Below are 26,523 nucleotides of genomic sequence, written 5' to 3'. Positions count from 1 at the left end.
TTACTCTGGAGTGGCATATTCTCAGTCTAGGCCAACCACAGTTCTCATGGTTAAAAACTAATAGGAATCAAATCACCATGTGTGAGAAGCAACATATTCAATAAACTGAAGGGTTATATTTCCCCTAAAATTGTAGCAATTAGAGCTATATCTGGTGGAGACTATAAAGTTAGTTTTTAAAAAAGTATTTAAAACCAAAATAGGAACCTACATCTTTTTTCTTTACAGTTTAAAAGGTTAGGTTTATTAGAAAAAGAGAGGCACCTGCAGGTGGGCAGAGAGCTTGTACTGATATGGTCTTAGGAATTTAAATCTTAAAAGACCCTAAGGAAAAAAAGGTAGAATTGCAAAATAATTTCTAGAGACAAAAATATTAAAATGAAAAACTCAAATGAATTAAACTGTAGTTTAGACCTAAGTGATGAATAATTATTGAATTATTGAAATAGATACATATGCAGGAAATAAGTCAGATATATCAATATAATTGAGAAGGAAAAATAGAAGGAAAAAGCAATGCATATTTTTTAATAAGTCCCAGATATAGACAATGGAAATATTGGGGCAAAGACAATAATGAAAAATGTAGTGAAAGATAGGTTTAAGAAATGAGTTTGAAGCCAAAAGTAAAAATAATCCATTTAGATACATCAGGATGAAACTCCAGAACACAAAGATATGAAAAATAACTGAAAGTAGCTAAGGGAAAAGGCAGGAAGCTGTTCTAGTGATCCAGCTAGGAGATGAAATATGTCTTCCTTCAGGAGATAGGCCCAGAAGATCTGTCAGACTAGAGGGGGCTTGATTTGATAACTCACTGAATTGTCAAGTTAGAAGGTTTAGAAGGGAATAAGATGATGTGGGGGTTTCTAATATGGTTATCCAGGCAGATTATAAGACTTTGTGTAAGATTGGAAGTATAGAAGATGAAAAGATTTGAGGTATTGACAAGGATTTGAGGAGTGGGTAAGAGAAAATTAACATTGTTTAGGACTTGAGTTTGAAGTTATTCTGGCATACCTAAGTATAATTACCTGTTTATGTAAGAGATTGTTGAAATCAAATGATTGCCAAAGGATAGAATGCAAAGTACAAAGAAGTGGCATGTTTTGAAACTTGGAGCATGGGGAATGTTGAATCTCCTTGAGTAGGCAGAGAATGAGCAATGAGAATGTGTGACACCAGGTGACAGTGGAAACCTGAGACATTTATTGCTAGTTGGTCATTTGGAGATCATAAAAAGACATACTAAACTCCCCCAGCAAGAAGTTGTGATAATACATTTGAGATGTTGCCAGCCAGGGAAGCTCATTAGAAACACAGTGCTTGAGATTTTTATTTGTGACTGATCACATAGACACCCCGTCTTGAAAAAATTCTTTTCCTTTTTTTTTGAAAGTTTTTTTCTGAGTATTAGGTGTGATACCCATATTTTAGTGACCTGAGAAATGGTTAGGAGATAAGAAAAAGACACTCAAAAAAAAAAAAAAAATTCAAGCAGCGAGGAAAGAAAAAAGGACTTATTTTGCTTGTGTAGTATAAAATATTGATGATTTATCATGAAACCATTTACAAACTTTTTGGACTCTTGTATATTACCTGTTTCAGTCTTTGAAGACAGAACTTCTCTCTTAATGCTGTTACAAAAATAGCAATGGCTATAATATGATTCAGCAATTTTTGCCTTCCACTACAACTTCTTTTTATTTTTTCTAAGTGCCACCTTTTTTAAAAAAAGAAAAAAAAAACTATTTCCTTCACATGTATTCTTATTTTTAAAACTTTTTCTCATTTATCCATTAGTGACATCTTGGGACAAAAATGACAAGGATTTAGATTGAAACTTTGAAAAGGTTGATGGGTGTTGGAGGTAGTTTTCGCTGTTAAATCTATTGTCTTACATTCCTAGGAAGAACATAAAGAAACAACAGTGTGAAGCCATTGTTGGAGCCCAGTGTGGCAATGCAGTGTTAAGAGGAGCCCATGTCTATGTTCCAGGAATTGTGTCAGCTTCAAAATGTAAGTATGTTTATTTCTTTTCTTTTTTTCCTTCATACATTTTATTAAAAGGAAAAATTACAAGCAGAGTTAAAATTTGCATTGCCAAAGCGTTTCCATTGCCTGGTCCATTGCTATTCCTTCCATTTTTTTTATCATTACAAACTTGCTCTGTAATCTATCAATTCTTACTTTATATTTTCACATATGTGTATGTAGATCCATGAATAAAATACAGTATGTAGGTCTTTTAAAGTTTTTGTATAAATGACATATTTAATTATTATGTTACTGGCTTTTAAAAAAATTTTTCTTGCTGATGTATAGGTCTACTGTATTTACTGCTGTACACTATTCTATTATGATAATTGTCTATATTTTTGACCCGTTTCCAGTTAAATTTGTTAGGAAACATTTAAAAATTAAAAAAAACATTTTCTGTTAGAGTTAAAATTGAGATAAAGCAGTTTAAACTCCTTCATTTGCACTATTGATGCCTTCAAAGCACTCTCCCCTTCTAACTAAAAAAATTTTCACTACCCAATTGGTGAGTGCTCATGAATGCAGGACACACAGAGAAATAAAAAGGATTTATTTACATCATTAAGGCAGTGGGAGAAAGAGAGCATGTGTGTGAGAGAGCGCTTGATTGTAGCCTCATGCAGTCTACCATATTCCCAGGTGGTAGTAAAAAAAGAGCGGGCATGCACCACCAGTTCAGTGTTTTTAAGTCCAACATGGCCACTCAGCTTCTCCCCTCATTTCCAACAGTTCCCCCCTCATCCCACCCCTTTCAGAAAGTCCTATTTGTGGCATTCTGGGAGTTGTGCTCTGTTCATGAAAATAGGGGTCCAGTAATACATGAGGAGATAGTCTTGCTGCCCTGGTGCTGTTCTGCTGGGCCAGACCCTAGCTGCTCTTTCTAACATTACCCAAGTATAGGTCAATGTAATGCGATTTTCTTCTTTTTCTAGTTATGAAAGCTGGAGATGTTATTTCTGTATACTCTGATGTTAAAGGCAAATGTAAGAAAGGAGCCAAAGAATTTGATGGAACGAAAGTATTTCTTGGAAATGGAGTTTCTGAACTAAGCCGAAAAGAAATCTTTGGTGGGCTACCTGAACTGAAGTAGGTCATCTGAGTTATCTGAGGGAAATAAGTGTCTTTTTTGTAGTTCAAAAATTAAGAACAATGTAAAAAATACATTTAGTTGCATTATATGAATAGTTTTTTTGGCTATAGATTCAACTATAAAATAATTGTTTAACTCATATATTTCCATGTTTTTTGGAAAAAATGCTTTTATTTAAAAAGGAAAATGATCAGGTGGCAATCTTTGTCAGCAACTAGTCACACTTTAATTAGCAAATACTTTTATTTTTACTCTTGAATTTTATTGATTACAAAATTTTTCATCTTTGGAATATAATACTCATCTTGGCTAAGGTTGAATTAGATGACCTATGCAAATATTTTTTAACATTATGATTTTGTTTAAAGGAAAGCTTATAATTTTAATATGTTTATATATATGTATATATATGTAAGTTTTATCAGAAAGTCAGCCCTCAGATAAATATTTGTGGCCAAAAATTAATGTTTGGATTTGTGCAAACCAAATTAAAATATAGTTCGTTTTAAATCATAGCTGGTTGCTTCTGGTTCCAAATAAAGTCACGGGCAATCCAGTTTCTTCATTTGTGTAGTGTTTTTTGCCTGTTTAGACATTCTACGAACAATTACTCCAGGTTGACATATGATGTAGGTATGCTGAGAGCTGTGAATTTATCTAGCACTGGACCGCACACTCCTCCAGTAGTCATACCTACTACAGGGACAGGCTACAAATTCTACAGAAATTGTTGCACCCTAAAGAACAGCATAAATTTACCTAATGTTCCATAACAATTTGACCTTTGTCCTAGTTTTCTGGCAGACAGTTCCTAAAACCCTGGGACTCTCAGGAGTGAGAAAAATGTCCTTTGTATGTTAATGAAGTAACTGAGGGTGTCTAAATAGTTGAGTCCAGATGAGAACTGATTGGCCAGAGGAACCAACTAGGTTGGAGCTTTCGGTTCCATACCAGACCTCTGGGAAGGTAAGAAAGACTGGAGATCAAACTCCAGTGATAACCAATGACCAGTGAATTCATGAGTTATGAGTTATACCTATAGAATGTAATCTCCCTTGATCCACCAGACCTTGGGACTGGGAGAGCATCCAAGTTGGTGAACTCATCTTAGGGTGGTGCCTCAGGAGAGGTCTAGTCACAGAGTGCCCTATTCCTATATTTTACCCTGTGCATCTCTTCCTTCTGACTGTTCCTGAGTTGTATCCTTCATAATTAACTGGTAACAGTAAGGAAAGTGTTTTCCTCAGTTCTGTGGGTCATTTTAGTGAGTGATCAATCCTGAGGAGAGGTTGTTAGAACCCTCACGTTTATAGCCAATCAGAAGTGAAGATAGCAAGTTGGGTTACTCATCAGGCATCTGGAGTGGAGCTAGTTTTGTTAGAATGAATCCTTGAACCTGTGGAGTCTGATAATATCCCTGGGTAGTTTGTGTTAGAATTGTATTGAATTGTAGGACACTAGAGAGTTGGAGAACTGGTGAGTGTGAGAAAAAATCCTGTCCAGAAATGTTGAGTACTATTAAGTTGAAATTAAAACAAAAAAGTCCCTTGCCTACTTCAAGTAGAGTACAAACCATCTGAGATTTTTCTCTGCCAAAACTGGTTCTAAGCAACAAATGTATCTATTGTATATGAGAACTCTGTTCTTTTCCATGCTTGGACTCTTTGCTTGTACTTAGATAAATCCTGGCTCTTAATCTTGTCTTAATGACTAGACTATGTTTTTTTCTGTATCCGTCTAATCCCCAGAACACTGCATTGGTCTCTCATTTTTCTTGCTCCATCTGGTGTGCTCCATCCACTTGGCTTTCTCTCCCTTTTGGTAGTCTCTGAAAGCCTCTCTCAGTTTTTGATGTTTGAATGAATCACTGTCCACCATGCGCTCCTGGGTCCTGGCTCTTCCTGCTCTGATTAGTTCCACTGCCACTCATAAAATGGGACAAAGTTGGGAAAGGTGAGATCACCTTTGAGGATTGTGTCAGTACTGGGCAGTTATTCCCCACAGAAATGAGAGGATAGCAGCGTAGCACATTTGTCATTGTTTTGCATCAGTATGATTCTTAAAGATGTTTTTGTTTCTCATACAAATACCTAGTACAGTGTTTGGCATCAGTATGATTCTTAAAGATGTTTTTGTTTCTCGTACAAATACCTAGTACAGTGCCTTGCAAACAGAACATTCACAAAATGTTGACTTGAAAAGCTAATAACAAAGGGGGCCTCCCTGGTGGCACAGGAGTTAAAGATAGTGCTATCAAGCTATCTATAGCCAGCCACTGTAGCATGATTTCCATCTCTGGTTGGCCAGAGATGGCAGACCTCTCCTGGCTTGCCCGCTGCTTTCCTCAGCAGTGTATTTCAGTGGATCTGCCTGTTCTGCTCCCCACTCTCTGGTGAATCCCCTCACTCCCCCGTATCTCTGGCTTACACCCCAGTTTTGTATGCATAAATCTTTTTTTTAAAAGAAAAACTAATAACAAAAATCTGTTATCAAAATGATAATAGTAAATTAATAAAAGCTCAGAAGTTCTTTGCCTTTTTATTTTACACATATCTCTAAAGAAATTCTTTTGTGCCAAAATGAAAAATTTGTATAACTTTACCCCTTTTAGTTCTCTGATGGCGGACTACTTTTCTGCAGGTAAAAATTGAGAAACAATTCTCAGAAATATTGTAACTCTTTTGGTGCTGACTAACAAGAGGTTTTAAAAAGGCAGATCATCTTATATTTGGCATGCCACATGGGTATGTTCCTGTAGAAATGGAGCTTGTGTAGTGTATGTAATTCATGCTAATATCAGATTTTTTTTTCTTTTCAGAGGTATAGGCGTAAGAATGACGGAACCAGTGTATCTCAGCCCTTCATTTGACAATCTGTTGCCTGGCTATGTATTTTTACAGGTAAGTATTTGTAAAAGTAAAATATTTAATAACTTTGAAATATTTTTGTGAATTGTTTGAGATCTAAAGTTTTTTTCCCTGCTTCTAGCTTATTTTTTGTAGTGTGTATTTTTTCTAATAGGTCTTTTGCTAGGCAGTAAGAAAAAACTTAGTACTTTTTTCTTTTTCTCTGATTTTTTTATAACTACTTTTTCTCCTCTTTGTCAAGGGTGCTTTAATAGCTTATTACAATTAATGTTTTCCATCTGAGAATATTAATCTCTGAATTATGTGTTCATTTGATATACATGTCAGTGTCCATTTGTAACCTTGAGTAAAATTCAATTGGTTTACTACTAATGTGTTTTGTCAAGTGGTTATTAATTACTTTTGTGTACATTAAATCATTTGATTTGTTATCTGCTGCTTAGGTGGTGATATTGGTGGTGGTGGTATTATTATTATTCCCTAAAAAAGATGCATATACTGAAGATGATCTGTTAGGGTTCTTGAGCAAGGTCATACAATTAGTAATTGTGTGTGAACTCATGTAGATATTATTTGCTTTCTTTTCTGCCAGTGTTTAATCAAAAGGCATTTATAAATTAATAGGTTATCTCTGGTGTTAAAAAATAGAAAAACAGATTTATGTTATTATCTAATTCCACACTAATGATGACTTAACACATTAAGATATATAACCTAATGTATAATTATACTGATTCTTCTTTAGTAATATATGGCAGCCACTTTTTTAAAAATAAGTTTGGTGTTGTGCTAGGTGATTTGAATATATTACCTCAAGTCTGCATTGCACAAAGTTAAGAAAATTGATGTTTCTGAAATGTTATCAGTAATTTGTTGATTTAGGGAGATGAGGTTATTCATAGGCTGATTAAAGAAGTTGTGTCTTGAGGAAATCATGTTTTAGTAAGCACAAGAGTTTGGAATCTAGTAGCCTTTGCCCATTCTCTGTGAAAGTTACTGTATAGAATAGGTGGCTATAGATACTTACTTTGTTGGGAAAGTTCCTGGGGAAATTTGTCCTTTTTATTTATTTTGATGCCTTCTGCCCTGCCTTTCCATGGACAATCATTATCCCTAAATCTCTATTCTTTGTTGCCTTTTTTTTTTTAAAGTTTTTTTTTTTTTAAAGATTCATTTATTTATGCATACAAGAACTGGGGTGTAGGCCAGAGGTGTGGGAGGTGAGAGGATTCATCAGAGACAGAGTGGAAAACAGAACAGACAGATAGAGCGAAGTATCTATCTGCTGAGGGGAGCAGTGGGCAAGTCAGGAGAGGTCTGCTGCACCATGTGGGTAACTTCCTGGCTGGCCAGGGATTGAACTCACACTGCAGAGGCTGTTGACAGCTTCACAGCACTGTGCTCAACCCCTCATGCCACCAGGGAGGCCTCTATTTGTAGCTTCTTTTTTTTTTTTTTTTAAGATTTATTTGTTTATATAAGCACTGGGTACAGTCAGAAGCGTGGGAGGGTGAGAGAATTCACCAGAGCCAGAGCAGAGAGCAGAGCAGGCAGACTGATGAAGTGCACTGATGAAGTGCACTGTTGAGGGGAGCAGCGGGTGGCAGGAGCGGTTTGCGCGCCATGTGGGACCCTCGCCTGGTGGCCGGGGATCGAACCGGTGCTGCAGAGGCTGCGGGCAGCTTCGCAACCCAGCTCTCAACCACTGCGCCACCGGGGAGGCCCCTCTTTGTAGCTTCTAACAGATGATGCAAAAGTTTCACTTTGTATTCCTCCCCCCATTTTTTTTTTTGGGTATGGAATATTAGGGGTAAGGGAATGTTATTAGCATAAAACAAATTCTTCAATGGGAATTAGATGGTGAGGCACTTGAAATTGCAGAATTTTGTACATTTTCTGAAAAAAAAATCCAGAGCTTCTCCATATTTTTAAGAGGTGTCTGGCTTTTAAAATATTGATAACCATTGAACTTAGAAAAGGCAATATACTTTATTTACAGAATTAGAGAAAATGTCATGTTTGCATGTGTGTATGTCTGTGCATGTGACTGTCCTATGAGGTCACAGGGTAATTTAGGATCTAGGGTCATTGGTTATTTTTTATTTTTCATTCCAGAATTTGCCATCTGCTGTAGTAACTCATGTTCTGGATCCTCAACCTGGAGAGAAGATTCTAGATTTGTGTGCAGCACCTGGAGGTAAAACAACACACATTGCAGCACTCATGCATGATCAGGTGAGACTGCCTTCACAGCAAAACTACTTTCAGCATACTACATAGTTGAATGATGAAGTTGGAACTGCACCTAACTTACAAACATACAGACATTCACAATCTGATTAATTTCAGATTCAACCCAAGGTGAAGACTTTTTGGTGCTAGTCATCATTTATTAGGTTCAGTAGACAATTATAATTTGTGAAGATTGTCATAAGATCTTGATTCCCAAAATTGCTTATACAATTTAGAATAGAATTCTTCCCTCATAAAATTAAGTTTAAAGAAAACATTTGGGACCTATCAGTGTTCTTAGTTATAGCACTTGATACTTGTTTAAGCTATTAAATTCCTCCATTAAAAATTAATTTGATAGTATGTTATTAAAGTGTCAAAATATATTTTGATAAATATACATGCATATATGATATAAAATATATATGTAGGCACATATAGAAAATGTGCATTCTTCCTGTCTTAGTGTTCATAAAAACCTTTTCATCTGGCTTAATTATAAAACTTTCTTGTCACAAAATATGAGTAAGTTTTTTTGCTTACTTCAGCTCAGAGCTCTATAAATAATATATAATATCTGTATTTGCCAATTGTTTTCTTTCATGGTGGTTAGTTATATCTGTATTCAAACTCAGTGTGACCATGTAACCATTCTGTACTTCAATTCTCTGTTTTATTGGAGATTCTTCAACTAAAGAAGGATATGGCAAAATGATACTATTTTTCCTATTTGATTCAAATTCCATGAAGTGAAAGGGTTCCTAAAATCCTTACACATGATAGAATCTTCAGATATAATACAGTTTTCCTGATCGGGAGTCAGATTTTAATTGATTGATTGCTTAAACAGGTATTTATTACTTTACTGTGTGCCAAGTACAGGGGATATAGCAGTAAACCCCCAAAACATCAAAAGTTCCTTCTTCATGGCACATACATTTAGTAACAGAAGACATGACAAATAAATAAATATATGGCATATATATGATTGTGATAAGGTTTATGGTGAAAAGTACAGAGGGCTATGGCAATAACAGTATTGCGGGCAGGGAGGGAGAGTGAGTATATAGTTTTAAATAGGATAGTGAGGGAAATCTACATCATGAAGGTGGTGTTTGTGGAAACACAGGTGATGAGCAATGTGATATTTGGGAAAGAATGTTTTCGCTTACACAAGAGGTGTAAGCTCCTGACTTGTTTGACTCACCTCCATAGTTTACAGAAGTAGACTAGGTGAGGGGAAGAGTACAAGAAGAGATCAGAAGGGGAGGCCCAAAGGGAGGATGTTTGAATAGAGGAATTTTGTGTGGTCTGACAGGGCTTCAGTTTTCCTGGGGTGATGAAAAGCCTTTGAAGGTTTTTTAAAAGAATTTTATTTTTCAAGATTTTATTTATTTTTGCGTTGAACTGGGGTGCAGGTGGTGAGAGGATTTACCAGAGACAGAGCGGGGAGCAGAACAGGCAGATTGACTGAAGTACACTGCTAAGGGGAGCAGCAGGCAAGACAGGAGAGGTCTGCTGTACCATGTGGGTGAGCTCCCTGGCCAGGAATCGAACTTAGGACTTTGTGGTGGGCCTCTGTGGTGGTAGCACTGAGACTTAATCCCTACGCCACCAAGGAGGCCCGCCATTGGAGTTTTTATGCAGAAGAGTGACATAGGCTGATTCACTATTTAAAGTATCATTTTGTGATTGTTTCTGGTTTTCCTCATCCTCCAAAGGCTCTTGAACCACAGTACCGTTAATCCTGAGTTCCAAAGCTGTAACCAGAGCCTTGTCCCAGGTTCTTTGGTATATACTTTGTTGCTGATAGTAAGAGCTAGTTGCTCAATACTTGTTTATTTGGCTTTGAGTGGCTGTGTCAACAATTTATTGTTTTCTGCTAGGAGTGACACCTTTCTTTTCTGTATCCACGTTCCTTAGAATCTCCTGTTCCAATTTCCGGGAACAAAAAGGTTTTGACTTCTACCATTTTTATTAGACTTTTTTTTTTTGGTTGTTTTTAACATCTGTTCTCTTCCTTCTTAAGCTATTAAATAATACAAATAGTTATTGCTGAAAGGAGCTGGGAGATAAAGGATGTCAGTTCTTTTTATGCACCAAGAACTGAGCCCTGTGGATGTCTCACTTTAAGTGCTAGTCTGATTCTTGTGGTTGTCCCTGCACCTTCCTTTTATGTGGAAAAGGCAAGTTTCCAAAGTCTCTTGGTAATCCGAAAGAGAAAAAGGAAATAGTCACCTACATAAATGTAAAAAGATTGTATTTTATGTGTAGAATAAGACTAAATGGAATTACTGGACTAAAAATATAGCTGTTTCAAAACAAAAATTATATTTTGAAAATAAATATTGACACTGACAGTGTTTTTCTCCTGTGAATGACCTAATTATATTACAAATGGTTGGTAAAGGGAATGAAGACTGTGAGGTTGCAGAAAATTTTGCACTAGCCATGTCTAATTTGACTGACAGCTTTACTGCCGTGGGAAAATCTTAATTTTTTTTTCCTACTCCAAAGGTTCTATTTTTTCCTATTTCAAAGGGAGGCCATTAAGTCTAGAAATTTAGGTAATACTACTTTGTCATCCATTGTAACATACTATCAATCATCCATTTACTAACTAAGGATTTGTCTGATTTTTTTTTTATTTGTCTGATTTTTTTGGTAAAGATTTATTTATGCATACAAGAACGGGGTATAGGGATAAGGGGATTCACCAGAGACAGAGTGGGGAACAAAACAGGCAGATTGACTGAAATACACTGCTGAGTGGAGCAGAGGACGAGACAGGAGAGGTCTGCTGCACCATGTGGGTAGCTCCCTGGCTAGGGATCGAATTTGTGCTGCAGTGGCTGCGGGTAGCTTCATAGTGCTGAGACTTAATCCCTTGTGCCACCAGGGAGACTCCAGGATTTGTCCGATTTGTAGACTTGGTGGCCACCTTGTTTAATTCTTGCTGTCATCTGGGAAGGAGAATAAAATGTACTCCTGTTGATTGAAAATAAATATTGCTCTTACAAAAAAATGAAACATAATTTTGGTCGTTGCATTGAAAACAATCTGTAAGAGTTCCAAGGAGAGAAGTTTGAAGACAGCAATTCAGGGGAAATTCTTGGAGGTAATAAGTGGTTAGAATCTGCATGTTTTTAAGGTGGAACTATTGATAGATTGGATATGGGCTGTGAAATGAATAATCAAGGATAATTCCTAAGGTTTTTGGCCAAAAGAACTGGAGCAGTAAGAGTTGTTGGATATGATAACTATAAAAGGAGCAAGTTTTATAGAGAAAATTCAGAAATTTATTTTGGGGTGTATTCAAGTAATGTGTATTAGACTTCCAGTAGATGATATTGAGTAGGTGTTTGGGTATTTGAGCATAGTGCGCAGGGGAGACATGTGGATTGGAAATACAAACTTGGAAGTCATATATAAAGCCATAAAACTGATGATGAGTAGCAAGAGGGTAGACAAGGTCAAAAAACTGAGCCTTGAGGATTCTTTGAGGTAAGGAAAATTTGAAAGAATGGCCAGTGATGTAGGAGAAAAACCAAAGGATTATGATACCCTCTGGTTGAAAGATGCAGAGACCAGCTGTATTGCTAGGTCACCTTCTGTGGACTGAGAACTCAATGGATTTAGCACCTTGTAGGTGATTGGAGAACTTGTTATGAACAGCTTTAGTGAAAATGTTTGTGAAAATGTTAGTGAAAATGTGGAAATGTTTGCTTGGATGAGAGGGAGCGGAATCAAAGAAATTAATGTATGTCTCTTAATCCTTCTGTTAAGACCAGGGCCAGCCCAGCAGAGGGTACATGTGGATTGCCATTGGCAAGGTCAAAGCACAGGAATGCCAAGTGTTGAATTGCTTTTCAAGTCTCTGCTAGTGTCACACTGTCATCCCATTGACCAGTGCAAATCACATGGTTGAGTCTCAGTCAGAATGGCAGGTACTAAAAGGTAAATGGCAAAGGATAGATTCAGGGAGTGTGGGTTTAAGCAGTCTTCCACAGTGGGCCAGCAACATAGAAATCAATAACTTAAGTAGAAATAATGAGCCACGATGAGTCCCAGATTTTGTTGCTGCATTCAAGTTGTTGTTTGTTTAAATAGTTAAACAAATTTTATGTAAATGTAGTCTGTTATCTTATTATACTTTTGTGAAAGTAGCCTTTAGCCAATAGAGTAACTCCTTCACTATAGTACAATTGATCCTTATTCTGATTGTTTCTGCCTACTTTACCAGTTCAACTACTTGAAATGATTTTCCTGTTAAGGTACTTATTGAAACTATCTCCTTCTAAATCTGGTGTTACATTTAGGAATTGGTATTAGAATCTATGCAATTGATAGATGATAGACGTAGCATACAAGGACATTGTGTAGAAAAGGAACCAAAGCAAGAAAACACATTGAGGGCCTCCCTGGTGACTCAAGGGGTTAAGACGCAGCCTATGAAGCTATTCACAGCCACTGCAGCACAGATTCAATCCCTGGCCAGGGAGCTACCCACATGGTGCAACAGACCTCTCCTGACTCACCTGCTGCTCCCCTCAGCAGTGTATTTCAGTCAGTCTGCCTGTTCTGTCCCCTACTCTGTCTCTGGTGAGTCCTCTCACCCTGCACACCTCTGGCCTGTACCCCAGTTCTTGTGTGCATAAATACATAAATCTTTTTTAAAAAAACACATTAAAGGGCTAATTTCACCATCTAATTTCACCATCATTAGGATTTCATAGTGTTTTAAAATATGGGTACCATGATGCATTCTTGAAATATGGCCTCTTCTCTTTATTGACTTTCACTTAACAGTGTTACCATATAAAATTATTTTTGACCTACTTTTTATACCAGGCTGGAACATTTTGCTGTGCTATTTTTCTGTCTTTAGCTATTAGAATTCATGTGAATTTTATGTGTATAGTTCAGGAAATAGTGGGGATTGATCTTACCGGTAGCATTCATTTGTTTCTCAAAACACTAGAAGGCAGATGTCTCAGAACATTAGCTCCTGTTTTGTTTTGTTTTTTTAAAGATTTATTTATTTATTTATACAAGCACTGGATACAGTCAGAAGTGTGGGAGGGTGAGAGAATTCACCAGAGCAGAGCGGGGAACAGAACAGGCAGACTGATGAAATACATTGCTGAGGGGAGCAGCTGGCGGCAAGAGTGGTCTGCGTGCCATGTGGGACCCTTGCCCGGCGGCCAGGGATTGAACCAGCGCTGCAGAGGCTGCGGGCAGCTTCGCAACCCAGCGCTCAACTGCTGCGCCACCGGGGAGGCCCCAAATTGGTGGTTTTTAATACTTCTAATGAGTGTTTGTAAAAAGTTTCTTTAGAAGATTACAAATACTATTTTTGATTTTGAGTTTTGTTAATTAAAAGTAGCTGGGCATTATCAGAAAATCCTCTGTCAAGAATGTGTTTTTAACCCCTCGTGGTACAGGCGTTAAAGACACAGTGCTGTCAAGCTATCACCAGCCACTGCAGCATGAGTTCGATCCTGGCCCCAGCCAGCGAGCAACCCACATGGCACAGCAGACCTTTCCTGTCTCACCAACTGCTCCCCTCAGTGTGTATTTCAGTAGATCTGCCTGTTCTGCTCCCCACTCTGTCTCTGGTGAATCCTCTCACCAACCCCCCTCTGCCTACACCCCAGTTCTTGTATGCATAAATAAATCTTTAAATAAAATGTGTTTTTTAGAAGAAAAGGAGATAATTTGATATGTTTGAGATATATATATATATATATATAGTTTAAGGAATTCAGCTTTGTGACTGAGGTAGGAGGAAAGTGGGGAAAATAATTTTTTGTAAGTTTTGTTCATTAATTTTTATGACTACTTTGAATTTATTCTTCATTTTTATTTATTTACATTTTTTAGGGAGAAGTTATAGCACTGGATAAAATATCCAACAAGGTGGAAAAAATAAAGCAGAATGCTTTACTGTTAGGGCTGTATTCCATCAGGGCATTTTGTTTTGATGGAACAAAGGCTCTTAAATTCAATATGGACACAGAAGGTGAGTTAAATTTTTAAAGGTTTATATCACTGACTTTTACAAATTTTACTAGTATTGTTCTATCCCAAAATATCCATATAGCCTTGAAACATGAACATGGATATGAGTGATTTGGCTGTAATACCTTTTTTGCTTTTCATCTCATTCCTGAATATTAGATCTTTAATAATACAGAGTTAAACCCTCAAGCCTTGGTCAAACTCATTGTTCTTAACTTATTTGTCTTAAAGTCATGGTACATTTCAGAGAGCTTTTAAGATATGATGTTAGCTTTTTAATTTTATAATTACTGAGGAAGGTTGGATCTAGGGGCTATTGACTCATTCTAGGGCATAACATTGCTGAAAAAAAAGAAGGGAGGCTGTGGAACTATACTGCTAGTACTTTTGACCAGCACCTAACAGGTGCTCTTTTTTTTTTGTTGGGGGGCAGGGGAGGTACTTTTTGCAGTAAAAATGACTAAGAAAAGTGTCAGCTCCAGGATGGCCATTAATTCCAGGTCCTAGTTCCAAGAATTATGGTTTCTGACATTGAGAGCTGGAGGTCTCATTTGAATAGGTTTTGGTTTGGACTATATCAATAGGATAATCTTCAACTCTAATTACCATGTATTTAATATTTTTACAAAGCAAATCTACATGAAATATACATCTGAATTAGTTTCTTTAGCTCCCTCATTGAAGGAAGAAATAGGTTTTTGTTTTGCTTTTTATACCAGATGATAATTTAAAATCTTGATAATTGCTTTCATCTCAGGATTTTCTATTTTAGACTGATAAGACAGATAGCAAATATGTTTTATTTTCTTCATAGGGGAACCTCCATTCTTACCCGAGTCTTTTGATAGAATTCTTCTTGATGCACCCTGTAGCGGAATGGGACAGAGACCAAACATGGCTTGTGCTTGGACTTTGAAAGAAGTGACATCATATCAGCCATTACAGCGAAAGCTTTTTACTGTGGTATGTGATGATACTTTGCTACGAAGGGAAGTTGACCTTTACCACTTTGTTGTTTCAAAGACTAGGAACAGTATTCATGGCAGCATTATTCACTATAGCAAAATGTGGAAACAATACAAGTATTCAGCAACAGATGAATGGATAAACAAAATGTGGTTAATGCATACATGGATTATTAGTCTTCCTTAAAAAGGAATGAAAGTCTGATAGTTGGTATTATAAATATGGATGAATTTTGAGAACATTACACTAAGTGATGTAAATCAGACACAAAAGGACGGATATTGCATGATTCCACTTAAATGAAGTAACCAGAATAGGGACATTCATTGAGACAATATACAATTGAGGTCACCAGGCCCTGGAGGGATTTACTGAGGAGGTATTATTTAATGAGTTTTTGACTTGGAAGGATGATAAAGTTCTGGAGATGGATAATAGTGATGGCTGCACAACAGTGTGAATGTACTTAATGCTACTTAATTGTACTTAAAAACAGTAAAGATAGTAAATTTTGTATTTATGTGTATTTTGTCACACACAAATCCCCAGAAAATATGGTTTTAGATACAAGGAACCTTACTTTTTGCTGACTCAATGCAAGCAATAGTAGAATGTCTTCCCTGAGATGTTTAACTTCAAACATTCTACTCTATCCTAACAGTCATTGTGTTGTTAATATATAGCTACTAAATTATATAAACAATTGGATATAAGATAGGTTCCGGGGGGCCTCCCTGGTGGCGCAGGCAGTTGAGCGCCCGCTGTATAGCTGTCCGCAACCTCTGCGGTGCCGGTTTGATTTCCACTGGCCTCGGAGCAACCCATGTGCGGAGCAGACCTCTCCTGTCTCACCCGCTGCTCCTCTCAGCAGTGTATTTCGTCAGTCTGCTTGTTCTGTTCCCTGCTCTGTCTCTGGTGAGTCCACTCACCCTCCCACACATCTGGCCTGTACCCCGGCTCTTGTATAAATAAAATTAATCTTTAAAAAGAAAAAAAAAAGATAGGTTCCTATTTACATAGGGTTCCTGGATCATCTTAGATAACAAGTTAGAAGTTTAAAGTTCAATAGAGGCAAACACTTACAAAAAATGAGAAATTCAGTGAAGGATGTAGAACCATAAAAACTACACATTTAACTGATCCGAAGTACATTTCTGATGAAGTTCAGATAGAATATTTGGGGCTTTCTCTCAGTCTTTCAAAAATAATTCAGTGAATTTCATAGAATATGGATAGCATTTGAGCAAAAAAATTTCATTGTTTCCTCTCAACCCTCTAATTATATAAATGCATAGTCTACAACAATAATGGGCATACCATAGCTAGTCTCTAAAATTCATCTTTAAGTACATTTGTATTCATCTCTTCAGTATTTCCTTTCATATGCAAAAGTGACACTGGTAGTAAATTATTTAACTTTTTCTTCTCGTATACAGACTTCAAGGAATACATCCTTAAAGTTAAAATAGCAGGCAACAAAAAAGAAGCTTTACTTACACATGAAACCCACTGTTAAAAGTAGGCCTTCTTGCAGAGATTTAGCTTTTTGATCGTTTTAGGCTATAGCTAAAAAAAAAATTAAAGACTAAAGGAGTAGGTGCATTGATCTCTGTAAAGGAATAGCTGACAGTGTGTGTGAGAGAATTTAATATAGCAGGTATGCCAGTTGGCATGGATAGATGTTGAATGTGGACTTTAGAATCAGACATTTCTTGATTGGGGCTATGGGTCCTGCACATAAGTGATTGTTAAGTACATTGCTTTCCATAGCGAGAAATGGGGATAATAGCTTTATCTAATAAGGTTACCCTTTTTTTTTAAAGATTTATTTTATTTATACAAGAGCTGGGGTACGGTCCAGATGTGTGGAAAGGTGAGAGGATTCATCAGATACAGAGCGGGGAACAGAACAGGCACACTGACGAAATACACTGCTGAGGGGAGCAGTGGGCGAGGCAGGAGAGGTCTGCTGCGCCATGTGGGTTGCTCCGAGGCTGGCGGGGATCGAATAGGCACTGCAGAGGCTGCAGACAGCTTCACAGTGCTGCGCTCAACCGCCTGCGCCACCAGGGAGGCCCAGGTTACCTTTTATTAGAGATAGGAACCATGTTTCATGGTTGTTATAACTGAAAAATTTCAGGTAAAGTGCTTAAATTAATCATTGACACACAATAACAAATTTTGAATTTTTATCAGCATACTCTAGTCGAAAAATTACAACTATATAACTATATACGTGTGTATAGTGCTCTATAAATATATATATATTACATATATGTAAGTCTGGGTGTTTGAAAAGATATCCTTTAGTTATTTGGAACAAATTCATTTTTGTGTAACAGCTTATTTCCTATTTCATTTATTTACACAAATATTAAGTACCTCCTGTGTGTAATACACTTTCTAGATGCTGTAATACAATAGTGAAAAAATAAATAACTCTCTTTTTCATGGCTTTTCTCATTGGGGGGGGCAAATGGATGAGTAAGTTACTTAATACATTACAAGGCTATAATGCTATGGAGCAAACTAAGGAGGGGGAAGATAAGAGTGTTGGATTGGAATAGTTGCAATTTTGCATGGGTGCTTTAAGAAAGGCATTGATGAAATGGTGACATATAAGCAAAGATATGATTATAAAAGAGCAAGCAGTGCAGAGAATTAAAAGATCTTACTAAGCTCACACAGATTCTGAGGTGGGAGTGTACCACACGTATTCCAGAACAGCAGAGACCAGTGTTGCTAAAGCAGAGTGAACAAGGTATAAGAAGTAAAGTCAGAAGGTAGTGTTGAGGTCTGCTTTATATATGGCCTTGAAACCCACTATAGGGATTTGAACTTTGACTCCAAGTGAAAATGGAGGGCACTTGAAGAGTTTTAAGCTGAAACATGACAAGTTTTTTTTTTTTTTTTAAATTTTTGTTTATATAAGAACTGGGGTACAGGCCAGATGCACGGGAGGGTGAGAGGATTCACCAGAGACAGAGTGGGGAACAGAACAGGTAGACTGACGAAATACACTGCTGAGGGGAGCAGCGGGCGAGACAGGAGAGGTCTGCCTTACCATGTGGGACCCTCACCGTCCTGCCAGGATCGAACCCGCGCTGCAGAGGCTGCAGACAGCTTCACAGCACTGCGCTCAACTGCCTGTGCCACCAGGGGAGGTCCTGAAACATGACAAATTTTAAAAGTATTGTTTTGGCTGCTACAATAGAAGGGCAGAAGAAGAAAACAGGTTGACAAAGTTGGAGACTGTTGCAATAATTCAGGTAAAAGATAGTGGTCATTGGCCAGAATGACCGCAGTGGAAATGGTGAGAGGTAGCCCAATTCTTGATATATTCTGAAGGTAGAACCAATAGAATTTGCAGGTGGATGAGGACTGTGAGCCAGAGGCCTAAAAGGATACTGTGAGGATTGGGACCTGAACATCTGAAAGGATCGGGAGGCTTCTGTAGATTTCAGGGGGACGATAGTTCAGTTTGGAACATGTTGAATTTGGTAGTAGAAATAGTGAGAAGGCAATTGAATATATGATGGAATTCAGCAAGGAGTCTGGCCTAAAAATGTAACTTTGTTGAGTTTTACCATAAAATGGTATCTAAAGTTGTGAAACTGAATGATCATGTTTGGGAAATTCTTGATCTTAAGTGGACCATAACAACTCCAAGATAATGAAATGCCTCTAGTCTGGAACAGTAATTAGAGAAACAGTCTTGGTCATACAGAACAACCATTTTATTTATGCCAAACATTTGCAACATAACACATAAAATAAAATCCCTTAAAATATACCCCTGCAGCAGATACAGTCTGATAACGTGTTTCTTTAGGCAGTTCAGCTGCTGAAGCCAGGGGGCGTGCTGGTCTACAGTACGTGCACTATCACACTTGCAGAGAATGAAGAACAAGTTGCCTGGGCCCTCACAACATTTCCTTGCCTTCAGCTTCAGTCCCAGGTAAGAGTAATTGCAGTTTTCTCTGTGTAATCTTATAAACCATGGAAACTTAAGTGCAGTGATAAACACAGGGTGTTATGTGAAGTAATTTGGCAAAATTTCTGAAACAAATACTGCAATAGCAAGGCTATTTCTTGAACTAAATCCAGTTTAGGCTGTCCACAGAGATTTTTTATGTACTGATGTTTTTCCGTCTTCCTTCCTTCCCTTTATGTTAAAATGCCATGGCGCTCAGGTGTATTTCTGTTACATGTCTGTAACTTGTGGATCTTGTTCATGGTACTAAAACTTTTCTTTCCCTTTAGTCCTAGATTTTTCTGGCATGGAAGTGTTGCACATTTTTCTCATGTCACATCAGAGCCCAAAAAGGTTTTAATAACTGGGATGTCAAAGACTAGCCAAGGGGGAAAACTGGTTCAGGATTATAGCTTCTTTACAGTTTCTTATGTAAATGTGTAACTTTTGAAAAGCTTTTTGTACTTTAGCACTGCCTTTCTTCTATGGCTCTTATTAAAGTGACTTTTTGTGATTAGATTTTTAGGCCATAATGTCTGAGATTATTTAAATCTGTAATAATGCTCACATTCATGCAGATACACTGAAAATCTAGCTTTATTACCTAAAGAATTCTAGTAGGTAATTGGAATACATGAGTAAGAAGCAACCAGAGATAATTTCCAGACTCTGAAATTAAGATAATTTATATTATCTTAAGATAATTGGTAGATGTAAGGAAAAACATCAGAATTTACTTGGAATTACGTGTGTCTACATATACACTCAAAATATTCCTAATAGAGATGAATTTTTACTCCATGCATTAATAAGCAATTTTCTTAGGTATGTGTTTGAAAATCTGTCTTTATCAACACATAAACATTTGTCTGTGAAATCGTGATTTAAATTAGGATTATGTAACTGTTAAAGTAATGGTTTGCAGATATTCTTAAAATTCTATATTCTTCTGAACTAATTGATGCAGCCTTCATTTATACATTTTCTTTTTCTGATACTTAACAGTACTTTTTTTTCCCCCAGAACAAAAAGAAACTTTCTTTTTTTTTAAATTATTCATGCCCATACCCCATCTGCTCTCCCCCACTGCTCTGTTTTCTCTGGTAACCATTCTTTCACTGAGTTCAAGATTTATTCCTACTATACTTTGCCTGCCTGTGTTTTTGTTGTTGTTGTTATTTATATTTCCACTGATGAATGAAATGATCTGATACCTATCTTTCATTTTTTTTTACTTATTCCACTTAATATAATCACCTTAAGTTCCATCCATTTTGTCCCAAATTCACTGTTTCATCATTTTTCACAGCTCTATAGTACTCCATTGAATATATATTCCACAATTTCTTTACTTACTCATCTGCTGAACAGCACTTGGGTGGGTTCCATGTCTTTTCACCTACATACTGGGTTGATAATTTTGCAGGATAAAGAATTCTTGGTTGGCAGTTCTTGTAGGCTTGTGAACACTTCCACTCTTTTTTTTTTTTTTTTAAAGAGGCATGTATTATTTATTTATTTGTTTGTTTGTTTGTTTATACAAGCACTGGGTACAGTCAGAAGCGCGGGAGGTTGAGAGAATTCACCAGAGCCAGAGCGGGGAGCAGAGCAGGCAGAAGGACCGAAGTACACTGCTGAGGGGAGCAGTGGGTGGCAGGAGAGGTCTGCGCGCCATGTGGGACCCTCCTCCGGTGGCCGGGGAGCAGCCGGGGATCGAACCGGCGCCGCAGAGGCCGCGGGCAGCTTCGCAACCCAGCGCTCAACTGCTGCGCCACCGGGGAGGCCCCACTTCCACTCTTTTTGCCTGGAGTGTTTGGGCTGAAGTCCAGGGAAATCCTAATTTGGGATCCTTTGTAAGTTATTTTATTCTCTTTGATCCATGCAAAATTTTTCTTTATCTTTGGTTTTTAATAGTTTGACTATGATGTGTCTAGTGTAAGTCTTCACAGTATGACTGCCCACAATGGCCATTGCCTCTCTGCCCCTGTCTCTGCTCCTCTTTCTTCAGGACTGTAGTATCTGCATGCCAGAGGATTTGTGAATTATCTTACAAGTTTTCTCTCTTTCTTTGGGCTTTTTATGGACTCCTCCTGGCTTCTATTTATCTCTTATGGGAGAGGAAAAGCCAAGACATCATTGGCAGACTTCCCAATAACCCAAGTCAGTGCCTGTAGAGTCAGCACTGCCCTGCATAGTATCTGTGCTCACTCAAGTGTCACCAGAATTCCTCCAGAGAATTTCACAATGTCCCTGGTTGCTCCCATTCTGACTTGGGTGATCATCCTGGAGCCCAGTCTTGTTTCCCTTTGTTTCCTTCCATTCCTTACCCTCAGCAGCCAATGACCTTAGTTTAAGATCTCGTGGGGAAGTTTGGGATACTGTGGAGCATCTGGATCTCCCTACAAGCAAATATTTTTGTATAGCTGTTTTTATGGAAGAGGATGACCCCAGCCTGCCTTTCTCTTTTTAAAGTTAATTTTATTTAAAAAATATTTTATTCACACGCGCGCGCGCACACACACATTTTACATCATTGTTCACTTTCGTACAGTGTTTGATTTCTCCTCATAAAATTCCTACCACCAAGTCACCCGTGAACCATCACCATAGTCTCTTGTGCTATTCCCTCCCCTGTTTTAATCCCTTTCTCTCCTCCTCCCCTGCTGAATGCCTCTCATTTATAATTGCCTGCTTTTTTTTTTTCCTGATCCCTTGTTTGGTTTTCCAGTATTCCTCCTGTAAGTGAAACCATCCCATATTTTTCTTTATCCTTTTATTTCACTGGCCACGGTTCCTTCCAGCTCTATATCCATGTTGCCACAAATGGCATGAGTTTATCTTTTTTGATTGCTAAATAGTATTCTATTGTGTATATATACCACATCTTTTTTTTTTTAAGATTTATTTATTTATTTATACAAGCACTAGGTATAATCAGAAGCACTGGAGGGTGAGAGAATTCACCAGAGCGGGGAACAGAACAGACTGACAAAATACACTGCTGAGGGGAGCAGCGGGCATGGCAGGAGAGATCTGGGTGCCATGCGGGACCCTCGCCAGCAGCCGGGGATCAAACCAGAGCTTCAGAGGCTGCCAGCAGCTTCGCAGCCCAATGCTCAACCGCTGCGCCACCAGGGGAGGCCCTATACTACATCTTCTTGATCCAGTTATCTATTGCTGGGCATTTACGTTGTTTCCATATCTAACCTATTGTAAATAGTGCTGCAGTAAACATTGGAGTGCAGGTTTCCTTTTGAATTAATGTTTTTGTGTTCTTTGGGTAGATTCCTAGAAGTGGAATTGCTGGGTCATATGGTTGCTTCATTTTCAGTAGTTTGAGCAACCTTCACAAAGCTTTCCATAGTGGTTGGACCAGTTTGCATTCCTACCAGCAGTGTAGGAAAGTCCCTTTTTCTCTACATCCTTGCCAGCATTTGTGGTTGTCAATTTTTTTAATATGTGTCATTCTCACTGGTGTGAGTGGTAGCCCATTGTGGTTTTGATTTGCATTTCCCTGATTTTTAGTGATGTTGAACATTTTTTCATATACCCATCAGCCATTTGTATTTCCTCTTTAAAGAAGTGTCTTTTTAGCTCTTCTGCCCATCTTTTGATTGGACTGTTTTTGTTTTTGCTGAGTAGTGTAAGCTCTTTGTAGATCTTTGAAATCTGTCCCTTATCAGTTATGTGAAGTGCAAAAATCTTCTCCCAATCAGTGGGAAGTGTCTTTGTTTTGGTTATTGTCTCTTTTGCTGTACTGAAGCTTTTTAGTTTGATGTAATCCCAGCTGTTCATGTTTTCCTTCAGTTTCTTTACTTTGGGGGATGTCTTTTTTTTTTTTTTAAAGGATTTATTTATTTATGCATATAAGAACTGGGACACAGGCCAGAGGTGTGAGAAGTGAGAGGATTCACCAGAGACAGTGGGGAGCAGGACAGGCAGACCGACTTAAATACACTGCTGAGGGGAGCAGAGGGCGAGTCAGAAGAGGTCTGCTGCACCATGTGGGTGGCTCCCTGGCCAGGGATTGAACCTGTGCTACAGTGGCTGCGGACAGCCTCACAGGTTGCATCTCAACCCCTTGCGCCACCAGCGAGGCCTGGGGTCATGAGACTTTAAAGATGTTTCTGAGATGGATGTCATGGAGTGTTTTGCCTATATTTTCTTCTGTATATTTTATGGTTGTAGGTCTTATGTTCAAGTCTTTTATCCATTTTGAGTTGGTTTTTGTGAGTGGCGTGAGGTAGTAGTCTAGTTTCATTCTGTTGCTTGTGGTGATAGAGTTTTCCCAGCACCATTTATTGAACAAACTGTCCTTGTTCCATTGCATATTCTTTGCTTCTTTGTCAAAGATTAGTTGTCTATAAATGAGTGGCTTTATTTCTGGGTTTTCAATTTGATTTCATTGGTTTGTGTGTCTTTTTGTTCCAGTACCATACTGTTTTAATTATTATGGTAGTATAGTTTGAAGTCTGGGAGTTTGATACTTCCATTCACCTCCTTCTTATTTAGGATAGGTTTAAATTTTTTTTTAATTTTTTTTTTTTTAATAAGGGCTGAATTTTTTTTATTTTTAAAGATTTATTTATTTATTTATTTATACAAGCACTGGGTACAGTCAGAAGTGCGGGAGGGTGAGAGAATTCACCAGAGCAGGGAGCAGAGCAGGCAGAGGGACCGAAGTACACTGCTGAGGGGAGCAGAGGGCGGCAGTAGAGGTCTGCGCGCCATGTGGGACCCTCCTCCCGTGGCCGGGGAGCAGCCTGGGATCGAACCGGCACTGCAGAGGCTGCAGGCAGCTTTGCAACCCAGCGCTCAACCGCTGAGCCACCGGGGAGGCCCAGGATAGGTTTGACTATTTGTTCTATTGTTCTATTTCCTTGAAGAATGCCATTGAGATTTTTATAGGAATTGCATTAAATCTGTATATTGCTTTCAGTAGGATGGCCATTTTGATAATGTTCTTCCAATCCATGAAACAGGGTATGTGTTTCCATTTCCTTGTGTCATCTTCTATTTCTTTTAACAGTGTTTTATAATTTTCTTTGTATAGGTTTTTCCCCACCTTTGTTAGGTTTTTTTTTTTTGTTGTTGTTGTTCTTTCTCTAGTTCTTGGAGATTAGGTTGTTTCTTTGACTTCTTGTTTCTTGATGTGGGCCTGTATTGCTGTATACTTTCCTCTTATTACTGCTTTCACTATGTCCCACACATTCTGGAAAGTTATGTCCTCAATGTCATTCATCTCAAGGTGTTTTTTAATTTCTTGATCTCCTCATTTAATCCAGTGGTTTTCCAGTAGTGTGGGGTCTCAGCCTTTCTATTCCACCATGTTGTGGGTGGAGTCCTTTGCTGGTATTGGTATGGGTTGGAGAGGTGTATCTTAGGATTCATTGCCTAAGGAGCTCCTGTCAGTTTGGGGGAATCCAATAAAGCAAAATTTTATCTATTCTCATTATTGTTCCATTTATTGAGTGCCCTCTGTATGCCACTTGATAACACTTTATGGCTTAGAACTGAATATTTTTATCTGTTTTATAGATGGGGGAACTTTGGGTTAAAGTTACACTGATAAAATGTGCCAGATCTATATTTGAATCCATGTATTTCTAACTGTAAAGATCAGGTCTTCTGCAGTGTCATGGTATTTGGTCAGCACATGGGACATAATACTCATTCATCAGGTGACTGTGTATCCTTCCTTTCCCATTTTAACTGTTTTCCTGTAAAAATGGCATGTATATGCCACAAAAATAAAAGGTATTTAGGCATTTCACTTTCTTTAGAATTTATGGTACTTATAATCTAACTTTCTTTTAACTTTAATTAGACACAGGCACACTTAGTAACTATAGGATCTTCATCCAAATTTATTGTTTTTCTAAACAGGAACCACACATTGGAGGAGAGGGAATGTTGGGCGCTGGCTTATCATCTAAACAATTGAAACAGCTGCAGCGATTTGATCCATCTGTTGTGCCATTACAGAATATTGACATTGATTCTCTCAGAGATGCCAGAACAGAAGACATGATTTGGCTGGCAAATAACGATTGTATAGGTTTTTTTATTGCGAAATTTGTAAAATGCAAAAGCACATAGGGTTTTAGAATTGAAAATTCTAAACATTTGCTCTGTGTATGTGTTTAACCAAACTGTTGTCAGACCAAGTGATATGATGGCATGGTTGTTAAGGAAACAGAAAAGACTGCCACCTATTTCACCAGAGATCGAGAGAGAGCAAGTAGTCAAGGAAGTGGTATGAGATTATATTTTGTGTTTTTAAAAGAATTTTTTCTTTATGAATTTATCAGTATAAAGAAAAGGAGATGCCTAGAGATGCCTGCAACATATTGTTACTGGGAGTCTTGTGTTTTAATTTGTAAAGAATACAAGTAATTTTTAATGTTAAAATCAGTGAATCTAACAAAAGGAATAAAATTAGTAATATTTCATTTGGCTATAAAAATAATTGTTTTCAATTCCCAAATTCCTATGTAGTAAATAGTTCCTGAGATTCAGGGCATGGGAAGCAGAATATTTACCATGTGTCAATAACTGGGCATTTTACCTGAGTCTGCTTATTACTTGGTAAATTGACTCTTTAAAATGAAGTCTGTATCTCTTCCATATGACAGTCTGCCTTTACTATGTTACTGTTCATGATTTTAAACTAAAAGTAGGATGAGTTTTTCCTTCAATCTGTAGATAACAAAAATGAGAATATCCTACAATTTTGAGTACATTTTATCTACTGGATTACATATTATGTAATTATTACATATTTGAATGGTAAGAAAGAGAAAACGAATTTCTGACAGCTAGACCTTGGAGTTCTAGTGAACATAAACAATTTCACAGAACAGCAACATCAGACAAAGCAACTGTGACTATGGTAGACCAGGACAAAGAAAGACAACTTTATAGTCAAAGCTGAATTCAGAGAAAATTGACATCATCATCCGAAGCATAAAAGTGACTAAATATAACTGTGCAGTGGTCAATAGAAAAGAATGCATTAAAAAATTAGTTGTATAAGAAAAAAAATAACCTTAAGCTTCATCTACCTGCTTTTTAGGAGGTTAAAAACAGTTATTAAAATACTCAGTACAGTTTAAAGACTCTCACTTGGTATTAACTCCATGTTTTCTTAACTTTCTGATCAGCCCCAAATTCCTGAACCTTGGGCATACATAATAGACATTTGGTAATAATTACCTACTAGTTTCTTTTTTTTTTCCTCATAGGTTTTCCTTAGGAACTTCTTTTAACTATTTATTATATCCATCAAGATTGCAAGGTCTCTTGGATCAGGTAAGATCCTTATTTAGATGGCC

At 37.6% G+C, this 26,523-nt stretch overlaps 1 protein-coding gene across 2 annotated transcripts in view; it reads left to right on the top strand.

The window, feature by feature from the left end:
* Positions 1-25,639, top strand: part of NSUN6 (NOP2/Sun RNA methyltransferase 6) — a 32,416-nt gene extending 6,777 nt beyond the window's left edge. For both annotated transcript variants that reach the window (XM_037510685.1, XM_037510686.2), the window contains 8 exons: positions 1,910-2,019; positions 2,973-3,126; positions 5,949-6,030; positions 8,113-8,232; positions 14,113-14,251; positions 15,065-15,213; positions 19,049-19,174; positions 25,076-25,639. In XM_037510685.1, coding sequence (XP_037366582.1) covers positions 1,910-2,019; positions 2,973-3,126; positions 5,949-6,030; positions 8,113-8,232; positions 14,113-14,251; positions 15,065-15,213; positions 19,049-19,174; positions 25,076-25,288 — 1,093 coding nt within the window. In that variant the 3' untranslated portion in view covers positions 25,289-25,639. The remainder of the gene's footprint in view (positions 1-1,909; positions 2,020-2,972; positions 3,127-5,948; positions 6,031-8,112; positions 8,233-14,112; positions 14,252-15,064; positions 15,214-19,048; positions 19,175-25,075) is intronic.
* Positions 25,640-26,523: the final 884 nt, after the last annotated feature.

This window comes from Talpa occidentalis, unplaced genomic scaffold (genome assembly GCF_014898055.3).
Source record: "Talpa occidentalis isolate TD23 unplaced genomic scaffold, MPIMG_talOcc4v2.1 talOcc4.14, whole genome shotgun sequence".
NCBI lineage: Eukaryota > Metazoa > Chordata > Mammalia > Eulipotyphla > Talpidae > Talpa > Talpa occidentalis.
Note: the sequence above shows the minus strand (reverse complement) of the source record. Positions and strands in the feature narration are given on the sequence as shown.